Raw genomic sequence first — 13,203 nt, forward strand, 5'->3', positions numbered from 1 at the left:
GTGATGTCCTGCAGGAGACGGCTGTGTATAGAGGACTTGGAGGAGTGATGTAATGCAGCATAGGGATGAGAGGAGTGATGTCCTGCAGAAGAGAGATTTATATAGAGGGACTGAGAGGAGTGATGTCCTGCAGGAGACAGCTGTGTAAAGAGGACTTGGAGGAGTGATGTAATGCAGCATAGGGATGAGAGGAGTGATGTCCTGCAGAAGAGAGATTTATATAGAGGGACTGAGAGGAGTGATGTCCTGCAGGAGACGGATGTGTATAGAGGGACTTGGAGGAGTGATGTAAGGCAGCATAGGGATGAGAGGAGTGATGTCCTGCAGAAGAGAGATTTATATAGAGGGACTGAGAGGAGTGATGTACTGTAGAGTGGTGCTGTATGTAGAGGAGCTGAGAAGAGTGGTCTACTGTAGAGTGGGGCTGTAAGGAAATAGGAAAGATCTGATTACTTCACTTACACATACAGGGCTCTCAGCTGCAGTTTCCTCTACCTGCAAACACAAGGCTGGAATTCTAAGCCACTCTTTCTCCCTCTGCCTGTGTGTGTAATCCTATACTTTTCCCCCTCCCTCAGGAATTTATATGGCTCTGTGCAGCGCCAGACAAGTCTCCCCTACACTCCTCATTCCCCCCTCCCACCTGATACTGGCTAAAACTGGTACAGAAACCATGGAATTCTATTGTTCATTTAAGGTTATGTATATTGGCACCGATCAGGGCTAGAGATATAAGGATTATATATTGCAGATGTCCATTGAGAGATCTACAGTTAGGGCCAGAAATATTTGGACAGTGACACAATTTTCGCGAGTTGGGCTCTGCATGCCACCACATTGGATTTGAAATGAAACCTCTACAACAGAATTCAAGTGCAGATTGTAACGTTTAATTTGAATGGTTGAACAAAAGTATCTGATAGAAAATGTAGGAATTGTACACATTTCTTTACAAACACTCCACATTTTAGGAGGTCAAAAGTGATTGGACAAATAAACATAACCCAAACAAAATATTTTTATTTTCAATATTTTGTTGCAAATCCTTTGGAGGCAATCACTGCCTTAAGTCTGGAACCCATGGACATCACCAAACGCTGGGTTTCCTCCTTCTTAATGCTTTGCCAGGCCTTTACAGCCGCAGCCTTCAGGTCTTGCTTGTTTGTGGGTCTTTCCGTCTTAACTCTGGATTTCAGCAAGTGAAATGCATGCTCAATTGGGTTTAGATCTGGAGATTGACTTGGCCATTGCAGAATGTTCCACTTTTTGGCACTCATGAACTCCTGGGTAGCTTTGGCTGTATGCTTGGGGTCATTGTCCATCTGTACTATGAAGCGCCGTCCAATCAACTTTGCAGCATTTGGCTGAATCTGGGCTGAAAGTAGATCCCGGTCCACTTCAGAATTCATCCGGCTACTCTTGTCTGCTCTTATGTCATCAATAAACACAAGTGACCCAGTGCCATTGAAAGCCATGCATGCCCATGCCATCACGTTGCCTCCACCATGTTTTACAGAGGATGTGGTGTGCCTTGGATCATGTGCCGTTCCCTTTCTTCTCCAAACTTTTTTCTTCCCATCATTCTGGTACAGGTTGGTCTTTGTCTCATCTGTCCATAGAATACTTTTCCAGAACTGAGCTGGCTTCTTGAGGTGTTTTTCTGTCTATTTTTGGTATTGGTGAATGGTTTGCATCTAGATGTGAACCCTTTGTATTTACTGTCATGGAGTCTTCTCTTTACTGTTGACTTAGAGACAGATACACCTACTTCACTGAGAGTGTTCTGGACTTCAGTTGATGTTGTGAACGGGTTCTTCTTCACCAAATTAAGTATGCGGCGATCATCCACCACTGTTGTCATCCGTGGACGCCCAGGCCTTTTTGAGTTCCCAAGCTCACCAGTCAATTCCTTTTTTCTCAGAATGTACCCAACTGTTGATTTTGCTACTCCAAGCATGTCTGCTATCTCTCTGATGGATTTTTTCTTTTTTTTCAGCCTCAGGATGTTCTGCTTCACCTCAATTGAGAGTTCCTTTGACCGCATGTTGTCTGCTCACAGCAACAGCTTCCAAATGCAAAACCACACACCTGGAATCCACCCCTGACCTTTTAACTACTTCATTGATTACAGGTTAACGAGGGAGACGCCTTCAGAGTTAATTGCAGCCCTTAGAGTTCATTGTCCAATTACTTTTGGTCCCTTGAAAAAGAGGACGCTATGCATTACAGAGCTATGATTCCTAAACCCTTTCTCCGATTTGGATGTGGAAACTATCATATTGCAGCTGGGAGTGTGCACTTTCAGCCCATATTATATATATAATTGTATTTCTGAACATGTTTTTGTAAACAGCTAAAATAACAAAACTTGTGTCACTGTCCAAATATTTCTGGCCCTAACTGTATAACCCCCTGAATTTGCTAGGAGCTAAACCCAACGAGTGCAAGGAGATGGTTTTTCCACAAGCGGGTCAGGTAACTACGCAGTGTTTACACTTAAAAGAATCCTCCCGAGGGGTGCACCTCCTGATCATTGTCTTTTGTATACGAGGTTCACACAGCGAGATATGTATAAAAATGGTTGCCATAACTCTAAGAAAAGAGGAGGATTCAGCCTCTAAGTGATGTCCCCACAGGGAGAGTGCCTTGGTTTTAGACTGGGAAATAAGTGAGTGAAGCAGCAGTCTTCACATGTCTTTTGTCCAGGGTCTAGCTGCCATACAAGGGTGATGCATCTGGATATATGCTCACCCTTCCCCCACAGCACACGGTCCGCCATAAGATGAAATGATCTGAACAAAATGTAAGTGTTCTTTCAACTTTAATCCCATTTTATTTGTAATTGTACTGTACATACAATACTTGTCTTCTTTATAATATCTTTTTATGCTTCTGTAAACACTGCCTACCTTTTTTGGAGTAAAATACAAAATTACTAGCTTTGTCTATCCTTGCTCTATAATGAACTGTCACGTTCTCTGGAGTGAATTATGCTACTAATCTGGGTTGGCTCCGGACCCGTTAATAATTAAGAAATCGGAGTGGAATTAGTTCTGTGCGTTTAGGAGGCTTTGTAGCGATGGCGGCGTTGATAATTATTGTTCCCACCTGAGTGGGAGTAGTTATATCGCCCTCGCTGCAGTGTGCCCAATAGCCAGTACAAAGTAATGCAGCCTTTCTGGTGACTAATTATCCTAGGTGCAGTACCCGGTCTGACCTGAGGGTAAGGGGGGCACCAAAGAGCTGCAGGTTTCAAACCGGAACTGGGAAGTGGGATATAGATAAATCCCCTTCAGAAAGGAACCAGGGCAAACAAACAACCCCGGTTCATGACAAATTGGAGTGAGTGGTGGGGAAGATAAGGGTATCCTCCCCGTGAACTGTGACATATTGAGCTGTATGTAGGGGGGCTGTGAGGAGTGATGTACTGTAGAGAGGGGCTGAAAATAGTGTACTGTAGAGGGGCTGAGAGGAGTGGTGTACTGCAGCATGGGGCTGAGAAGGAGTGATGCACTGCAGCATGGGGCTGAGAAGGAGTGATGTACTGTAGAGTGGGGATGTATATAGAGGGGCTTAGAGGAGTGATGTACTGCAGAAAGAGGCTGTATGTAGAGGGGCTGAGAGAAATGATCTACTTCAGCATGGGGCTGTATATAAAGGGGCTGAGAGGAGTGATGTTCTATAGCATGGAGCTGAGAGGAGTGTTGTACTGCAGGATGGGGCTATATATAGAGGTGCGGAGAGGAGTGATGTATAGTAGCTTGGACTGTATATAGAGGGGCTTAGAGGAGTGGTGTTCTTCAGGATGGGGACATATATAGAGGTGCTGAGAGGAGTGGTGTACTATAGCATGGAGCTGAAAAGAGTGATGCATTGCAGGATGGGGCTATATATAGAGGTGCTGAGAGTGATGTACAGTAGCAGGGACTGTATATAGCGGGGCTTAGAGGATTGGGGCTTAGAGGAGCGATGTATTGCAGCATTTATGGGGCTGTATATAAAGGGGCTGAGGGGAGTGGTGTATTGCAGGATGGGGCTATATATAGAGGTGCTGAGAGTGATGTACAGTAGCAGGAACTGTATATAGCGGGGCTTAGAGGAGGGGCTGAGAGGAGCGATGTATTGCAGCATCATGGGGCTGTATATAAAAGGGCTGAGAGCAGTGATGTATTGCAGGATGGGGCTATATATAGAGGTGCTGAGAGTGATGTACAGTAGCAGGAACTGTATATAGCGGGGCTTAGAGGAGTGGGGCTGAGAGGAGCGATGTATTGCAGCATCATGGGGCTGTATATAAAGGGGCTGAGAGGAGTGGTGTATTGCAGGATGGGGCTATATATAGAGGTGCTGAGAGGAGTGATGCACAGTAGCAGGGACTGTATATAGCGGGGCTTAGAGGAGTGGGGCTGAGAGGAGCGATGTATTGCAGCATCATGGGGCTGTATATAAAGGGGCTGAGAGGAGTGGTGTATTGCAGGATGGGGCTATATATAGAGGTGCTGAGAGGAGTGATGCACAGTAGCAGGGACTGTATATAGCGGGGCTTAGAGGAGTGGGGCTGAGAGGAGCGATGTATTGCAGCATCATGGGGCTGTATATAAAGGGGCTGAGAGGAGTGGTGTATTGCAGGATGGGGCTATATATAGAGGTGCTGAGAGGAGTGATGCACAGTAGCAGGGACTGTATATAGCGGGGCTTAGAGGAGTGGGGCTGAGAGGAGCGATGTATTGCAGCATCATGGGGCTGTATATAAAGGGGCTGAGAGGAGTGGTGTATTGCAGGATGGGGCTATCTATAGAGGTGCTGAGAGGAGTGATGCACAGTAGCAGGAACTGTATATAGACGGCCTTAGAGAAGTGATGTACTTAGACAGGAGTGATGTCATGCATGATGGGGCTGTGATGTGCTGCTCGATGGGACTGAGGAGTGATATACTGCATTACATCTTCGTTGCGTTATTATCAGACCCCTCTACCTGACACCAGACAAACACAGCCTCGTCCTCGTCGCTCTTCCTGGGGGGCTCTGCCTTCCCATGACGCAGTTTGTTGCTCTGGACTGAGGCTTCGCTCTTCGGGGTCAATGTCGGCCGATTATTCCTCACTTTGGATAAATTGGTCTCCAGCAAACGTCTTTGCAGAATATTGTGCGGCTGCTGTAAAAGACAAAATCAAGAAATCAGGCCCGAACAAATATGTCGGATGCACTGCTGGACAATTAAAGAAACGCATCAGAAGATGTTGGTCAGATGTCGGCAGTTCTGTGATATTGAAACACTGCAAATATGTCCATGGAGGCAGAACGGCTTCTCTCAGCTACAGGGTTAGAAAGTCTCCAAACTCTTTAGAGGTGGTGATTTGAGTAAGATCTTGAGCCAAGAATCTTACTGGATCTTCAAGTTGCAGACAAGAACCCCGAAGGGGTTAAATGTACGGCGAGATCTCATCCTCCAATATAACCGACTAGATGGTGGCCCGATTCTAACGCATCAGGCATTCTAGAATATGTACCGTACGTAGTTTATATATGAAGATTTCAGAATAATGCAATGAATACACAGGATTCGGCCGGCCGGGCGCGACCAATCGGCGAAGTGTGGTTCAAATCCCGCGCCAATTCGAGGCCGGACTGCGACTGTCACTGATTGTTCGTGGCCGGCCGGGCGCAACTAATAAGTGAAGCCAGGGCCAGCTCCAGGTTTTTGAGGGCCCCGGGCAAAAGAGTCTACGCAGTATATGGCACGGCGACGCAGTATACACTGTGCAGAATTATTGGGCAAGTTGTATTTTGCTCACATGATACTTTTATACATGTTGTCCTACGCCAAGCTGTTCAGGCTGAGAGCCAACTTCCAATTAAGTAAGTCAGGTGATGTGCATCTCTGTGATGAGGTGTTGTCTAATGACATCAGAACCCTATATGAGGTGTGCTTAATTATTAGGCAACTTCCTTTCCTTTGGCAAAATGGGTCAGAAGAAAGATTTGACGGCTCTGAAAAGTCCACAATTGTGAGATGTCTTGCAGAGGGAGCAGCAGTCTTGAAATTGCCAAACTTTTGAAGATTGATCACCGAACAATCAAGCGTTTCATGGCAAATAGCCTACAGGGTCGCAAGAAGCGTGTTGGGCAAAAAAGGCGCAAAATAACTGCCCATGAATTGGGGAAAATCAAGCGTGAAGCTGCCAAGATGCCATTTGCCACCAGTTTTGCCATATTTCAGAGCTGCAACGTTACTGGAGCAACAAAAAACACAAGGTGTGCAATACTCAGGGACATGGCCAAGGTGAGGAAGGCTGAAAAACGAGAAACATAAGATAAAACGTCAAGACTGGGCCAAGAAATATCTTAAGCCTGACTTCTCACAGGTTTTCTGGACTGATGAGATGAGAGTGACTCTTGATGGGCCGGATGGACGGGCCGGAGGCCGGATCAGTAAAGGGCAGAGAGCTCCACTCCGACTCAGACCCAGCAAGGTGGAGGTGGGGACTGGTCTGGGCTGGGATCATCAAAGATGGACTTGTGGGATCTTTTCAGGTTGAGGATGGAGTGAAGCTCAACTCCCAGACCTACTGCCAGTTTCTGGAAGACTTCTTCAAGCAGTGGTGCAGGAAGAAGTCGGTATCGGTCAAGAAAAACATGATTTTCATGCAGGACAATGCTCCATCACATGCCTCCAACTACTCCACAGCGTGGCTGGCCAGTAAAGGTCTCAAAGAAGAACAAATAATGACATGGCCCCTTGTTCACCTGATCTGAACCCCATAGAGAACCTGTGGTCCCTCATAAAATGTGAGATCTACAGGGAGGGAGAACAGTCCACCTCTCGGAGCAGTGTCTGGAGGCTGTGGTGGCCGCTGCACACAATGTTGGTCGTAAACAGATCAAGCAACTGACAGAATCTATGGATGGAGGCGGCTAAGTGTCATCATAAAGAAAGGGGGCTATACTGGGCACTAATGTTTGGGGGTTTTATTTTTGCATGTCAGAAATGTTTATTTCTACATTTTGTGCAGTGATATTGGTTTACCTGGTGAAAATAAACAAGTGAGATGGGAAAATATTTGGTTTTTATTAAGTTGCCTAATAATTCTGCACAGTAATAGTTACCTGCACAAACAGATATCCTCCTAAGAGCCAAATCTAAAAAAGAAAAACCACTGCAACTTCCAAAAATATTAAGCTTTGATATGTATGAGTCTTTAGGGTTGATTGAGAACATAGTTGTTGCTCAATAATAAAAATAATCCTCTAAAATACAACTTGCCTAATAATTCTGCACACAGTGTATAACACAGGCCACGTATTATATAACACAGGCCACATAGTATATTGCACAGCCACGCAGTATACAACACAGCCCACGCAGCATATAACACAGGCCACGTAGTATATAACACAGCCCACGCAGTATATAACAGCCCACATAGTATATTGCACAGCCACGCAGTATACAACACAGCCCACGCAGCATATAACACAGGCCACGTAGTATATAACACAGGCCACGCAGTATATAACAGCCCAGATAGTATATTGCACAGCCACGCAGTATATACACAGCCCATGTAGTATATAGCACAGCCACACAGTATATAACACAGCCACACAGTATATAACAGCCCACGTAGTATATAGCACAGAGACACAGTATATAACACACCCCATGTAATTTAGCACAGCGACGTAGTATATAACACAGGCCACACAGTATATAACAGCCCACATAGTATATTGCACAGCCACGCAGTATATAACAGCCCACGTAGTATGGTACTGTGCAGTGTATATATACAGGAGGAGTGGTACTGTACAGTGTATATATACAGGACAGGAGGAGTGGTACTGTGCAGTGTATATATACAGGACAGGATGAGTGGTACGGTGCAGTGTATATATACAGGAGGAGTGGTACTGTGCAGTGTGTATATATAGAAGGAGCGGTGCTGTGCAGTGTATATATACAGGAGGAGGGGTACTGTGCAGTGTATATATACAGGACAGGAGGAGTGATACTGTGCAGTGTATATGTACAGGAGGAGTGGTACTGTGCAGTGTATATATATACAGGAGGAGTGGTACTGTGCAGTGTATATATACAGGAGGAGTGGTACCGTGCAGTGTATATATACAGGACAGGAGGAGTGGTACTGTGCAGTGTATATGTACAGGAGGAGTGGTACTGTGCAGTGTATATATACAGGAGGAGTGGTACTGTGCAGTGTATATATATACAGGAGGAGTGGTACTGTGCAGTGTATATATACAGGAGGAGTGGTACTGTGCAGTGTATATATACAGGAGGAGCGGTACTGTGCAGTGTATATATACAGGAGGAGTGGTACCGTGCAGTGTATATATACAGGAGGAGTGGTACCGTGCAGTGTATATATACAGGAGGAGTGGTGCTGTGCAGTGTATATATACAGGAGGAGTGGTGCTGTGCAGTGTATATATACAGGAGGAGTGGTACTGTGCAGTATATATATATACAGGACAGGAGGAGTGGTACTGTGCAGTGTATATATACAGGACAGGAGGAGCGGTACTGTGCAGTGTATATATACAGGAGGAGTGGTACTGTGCAGTGTATATATACAGGACAGGAGGAGTGGTGCTGTGCAGTGTATATATACAGGACAGGAGGAGTGGTACTGTGCTGTGTATATATACAGGAGGAGTGGTACTGTGCAGTGTATATATACAGGACAGGAGGAGTGGTACTGTGCAGGGTATATATATATACAGGACAGGAGGAGTGGTGCTGTGCAGTGTATATATACAGGACAGGAGGAGTGGTGCTGTGCAGTGTATATATACAGGACAGGAGGAGTGGTACTGTGCAGTGTATATATACAGGACAGGAGGAGTGGTACTGTGCAGTGTATATATACAGGACAGGAGGAGTGGTACTGTGCAGGGTATATATACAGGACAGGAGGAATGGAACTGTGCAGTGTATATATACAGGACAGGAGGAGTGGTACTGTGCACTGTATATATACAGGACAGGAGCAGTGGTACTGTGCAGTGTATATATACAGGAGGAATGGTACTGTACAGTGTATATATACAGGACAGGAGGAGTGGTACTGTGCAGTGTATATATACAGGAGGAGTGGTACTGTGCAGTGTATATATACAGGAGGAGGGGTACTGTGCAGTGTATATATACAGGAGGAGGGGTACTGTGCAGTGTATATATACAGGACAGGAGGAGTGGTGCTGTGCAGTGTATATATACAGGACAGGAGGAGTGGTACTGTGCAGTGTTTATATACAGGAGGAGTGGTACTGTGCAGTGTATATATACAGGAGGAGTGGTACCGTGCAGTGTATATATACAGGAGGAGTGGTACCGTGCAGTGTATATATACAGGAGGAGTGGTACTGTGCAGTGTATATATACAGGACAGGAGGAGTGGTACTGTGCAGTGTATATATACAGGAGGAGTGGTACCGTGCAGTGTATATATACAGGAGGAGTGGTACTGTGCAGTGTATATATACAGGAGGAGCGGTACCGTGCAGTGTATATATACAGGAGGTGTGGTGCTGTGCAGTGTATATATACAGGAGGAGTGGTGCTGTGCAGTGTATATATACAGGAGGAGTGGTGCTGTGCAGTGTATATATACAGGAGGAGTGGTGCTGTGCAGTGTATATATACAGGAGGAGTGGTGCTGTGCAGTGTATATATACAGGAGGAGTGGTGCTGTGCAGTGTATATATACAGGAGGAGTGGTGCTGTGCAGTGTATATATACAGGAGGTGTGGTGCTGTGCAGTGTATATATACAGGAGGAGTGGTGCTGTGCAGTGTATATATACAGGAGGAGTGGTGCTGTGCAGTGTATATATACAGGAGGAGTGGTGCTGTGCAGTGTATATATACAGGAGGAGGGGTACTGTGCAGTGTATATATACAGGACAGGAGGAGTGGTGCTGTGCAGTGTATATATACAGGACAGGAGGAGTGGTACTGTGCAGTGTATATATACAGGAGGAGCGGTACTGTGCAGTGAATATATACAGGAGGAGTGGTACTGTGCAGTGTATATATACAGGAGGAGTGGTACTGTGCAGTGTATACAGGAGGAGTGGTACCGTGCAGTGTATATATACAGGAGGAGTGGTACTGTGCAGTGTATATATACAGGAGGAGTGGTACTGTGCAGTGTATATATACAGGACAGGAGGAGTGGTGCTGTGCAGTGTATATATACAGGACAGGAGGAGTGGTACTGTGCAGTGTATATATACAGGAGGAGCGGTATCGTGCAGTGTATATATACAGGAGGAGTGGTGCTGTGCAGTGTATATATACAGGAGGAGTGGTACTGTGCAGTATATATATATATATATATATATACAGGACAGGAGGAGTGGTACTGTGCAGTGTATATATACAGGACAGGAGGAGCGGTACTGTGCAGGGTATATATACAGGACAGGAGGAGAGGTACTGTGCAGTGTACATATACAGGAGGAGTGGTACTGTGCAGTGTATATATACAGGAGGAGTGGTACTGTGCAGTGTATATATACAGGAGGAGTGGTACTGTGCAGTGTATATATACAGGACAGGAGGAGCGGTACTGTGCAGTGTATATATACAGGACAGGAGGAGAGGTACTGTGCAGTGTATATATACAGGACAGGAGGAGTGGTACTGTGCAGTGTATATATACAGGACAGGAGGAGCGGTACTGTGCAGGGTATATATACAGGACAGGAGGAGAGGTACTGTGCAGTGTACATATACAGGAGGAGTGGTACTGTGCAGTGTATATATACAGGAGGAGTGGTACTGTCCAGTGTATATATACAGGAGGAGTGGTACTGTGCAGTGTATATATATACAGGACAGGAGGAGTGGTGCTGTGCAGTGTATATATACAGGACAGGAGGAGTGGTACTGTGCAGTGTATATATACAGGACAGGAGGAGTGGTACTGTGCAGGGTATATATACAGGACAGGAGGAGTGGTACTGTGCAGTGTATATATACAGGAGGAGTGGTACTGTGCAGTGTATATATACAGGAGGAGTGGTACTGTGCAGTGTATATATACAGAACAGGAGGAGTGGTACTGTGCAGGGTATATATACAGGACAGGAGGAGTGGTACTGTGCAGGGTATATATACAGGACAGGAGGAGTGGTACTGTGCAGTGTATATATACAGGAGGAGTGGTGCTGTGCAGTGTATATATACAGGAGGAATGGAACTGTGCAGTGTATATATACAGGACAGGAGGAGTGGTACTGTGCAGTGTATATATACAGGACAGGATGAGTGGTACTGTGCAGTGTATATATACAGGAGGAGTGGTACTGTGCGGTGTATATATACAGGAGGAGTGGTACTGTGCAGTGTATATATACAGGACTGGAGGAGCGGTACTGTGCAGGGTATATATAGGAGGAGTGTTACTGTGCAGTGTGTATATACAGGACAGGAGGAGTGATACTGTGCAGTGTATATATACAGGACAGAAGGAGTGGTACTGTGCAGTGTATATATACAGGAGGAGTGGTACTGTGCAGTGTATATATACAGGACAGGAGGAGTGGTACTGTGCAGTGTATATATACAGGAGGAGTGGTACTGTGCAGTGTATATATACAGGACAGGAGGAGTGGTACTGTGCAGTGTATATATACAGGAGGAGTGGTACTGTGCAGTGTATATATACAGGACAGGAGGAGTGGTACTGTGCAGTGTATATATACAGGACAGGAGGAGTGGTACTGTGTAGTGTATATATACAGGACAGGAGGAGTGGTACTGTGCAGTGTATATATACAGGACAGGAGGAGTGGTACTGTGCAGTGTATATATACAGGACAGGAGGAGTGGTACTGTGCAGTGTATATATACAGGACAGGAGGAGTGGTACTGTGCAGGGTATATATACAGGACAGGAGGAGTGGTACTGTGCAGTGTATATATACAGGAGGAGTGGTGCTGTGCAGTGTATATATACAGGAGGAATGGAACTGTGCAGTGTGTATATACAGGACAGGAGGAGTGATACTGTGCAGTGTATATATACAGCACAGGAGGAGGGTTACTGTGCAGTGTATATATACAGGACAGAAGGAGTGGTACTGTGCAGTGTATATATACAGGAGGAGTGGTACTGTGCAGTGTATATATACAGGACAGGAGGAGTGGTGCTGTGCAGTGTATATATACAGGAGGAGTGGTACTGTGCAGTGTATATATACAGGACAGGAGGAGTGGTACTGTGCAGTGTATATATACAGGACAGGAGGAGAGGTACTGTGCAGTGTATATATACAGGAGAGGAGGAGCGGTGCTGTGCAGTGTATATATACAGGAGGAGTGGTACTGTGCAGTGTATATATACAGGACAGGAGGAGTGGTACTGTGCAGTGTATATATACAGGACAGGAGGAGTGGTGCTGTGCAGTGTATATATACAGGACAGGAGGAGTGGTGCTGTGCATTGTATATATACAGGACAGGAGGAGTGGTACTGTGCAGTGTATATATACAGGACAGGAGGAGTGGTACTGTGCAGTGTATATATACAGGACAGGAGGAGTGGTACTGTGCAGGGTATATATACAGGACAGAAGGAGTGATACTGTGCAGTGTATATATACAGGACAGAAGGAGTGGTACTGTGCAGTGTATATATACAGGACAGGAGGAGTGGTACTGTGCAGTGTATATATACAGGACAGGAGGAGTGGTGCTGTGCAGTGTATATATACAGGACAGGAGGAGTGGTACTGTGCAGTGTATATATACAGGACAGGAGGAGTGGTACTGTGCAGTGTATATATACAGGACAGGAGGAGTGGTACTGTGCAGTGTATATATACAGGACAGGAGGAGTGGTACTGTGCAGTGTATATATACAGGACAGGAGGAGTGGTACTGTGCAGTGTATATATACAGGACAGGAGGAGTGGTACTGTGCAGGGTATATATACAGGACAGGAGGAGTGGTACTGTGCAGTGTATATATACAGGAGGAGTGGTGCTGTGCAGTGTATATATACAGGAGGAATGGAACTGTGCAGTGTGTATATACAGGACAGGAGGAGTGATACTGTGCAGTGTATATATACAGGACAGGAGGAGGGTTACTGTGCAGTGTATATATACAGGACAAAAGGAGTGGTACTGTGCAGTATATATATACAGGAGGAGTGGTACTGTGCAGTGTGT

General features: G+C 45.6%; 1 protein-coding gene across 1 annotated transcript in view; it reads right to left on the bottom strand.

The window, feature by feature from the left end:
- Positions 1 to 13,203, bottom strand: part of NRIP3 (nuclear receptor interacting protein 3) — a 66,071-nt gene that overhangs the window by 27,658 nt on the left and 25,210 nt on the right. Inside the window, exon 2 of the mRNA XM_069738776.1 lies at positions 4,976 to 5,155. Coding sequence (XP_069594877.1) covers positions 4,976 to 5,155 — 180 coding nt within the window. The remainder of the gene's footprint in view (positions 1 to 4,975; positions 5,156 to 13,203) is intronic.

The sequence above is a fragment of the Ranitomeya imitator genome, chromosome 9 (assembly GCF_032444005.1).
Source record: "Ranitomeya imitator isolate aRanImi1 chromosome 9, aRanImi1.pri, whole genome shotgun sequence".
Classification (NCBI taxonomy): domain Eukaryota; kingdom Metazoa; phylum Chordata; class Amphibia; order Anura; family Dendrobatidae; genus Ranitomeya; species Ranitomeya imitator.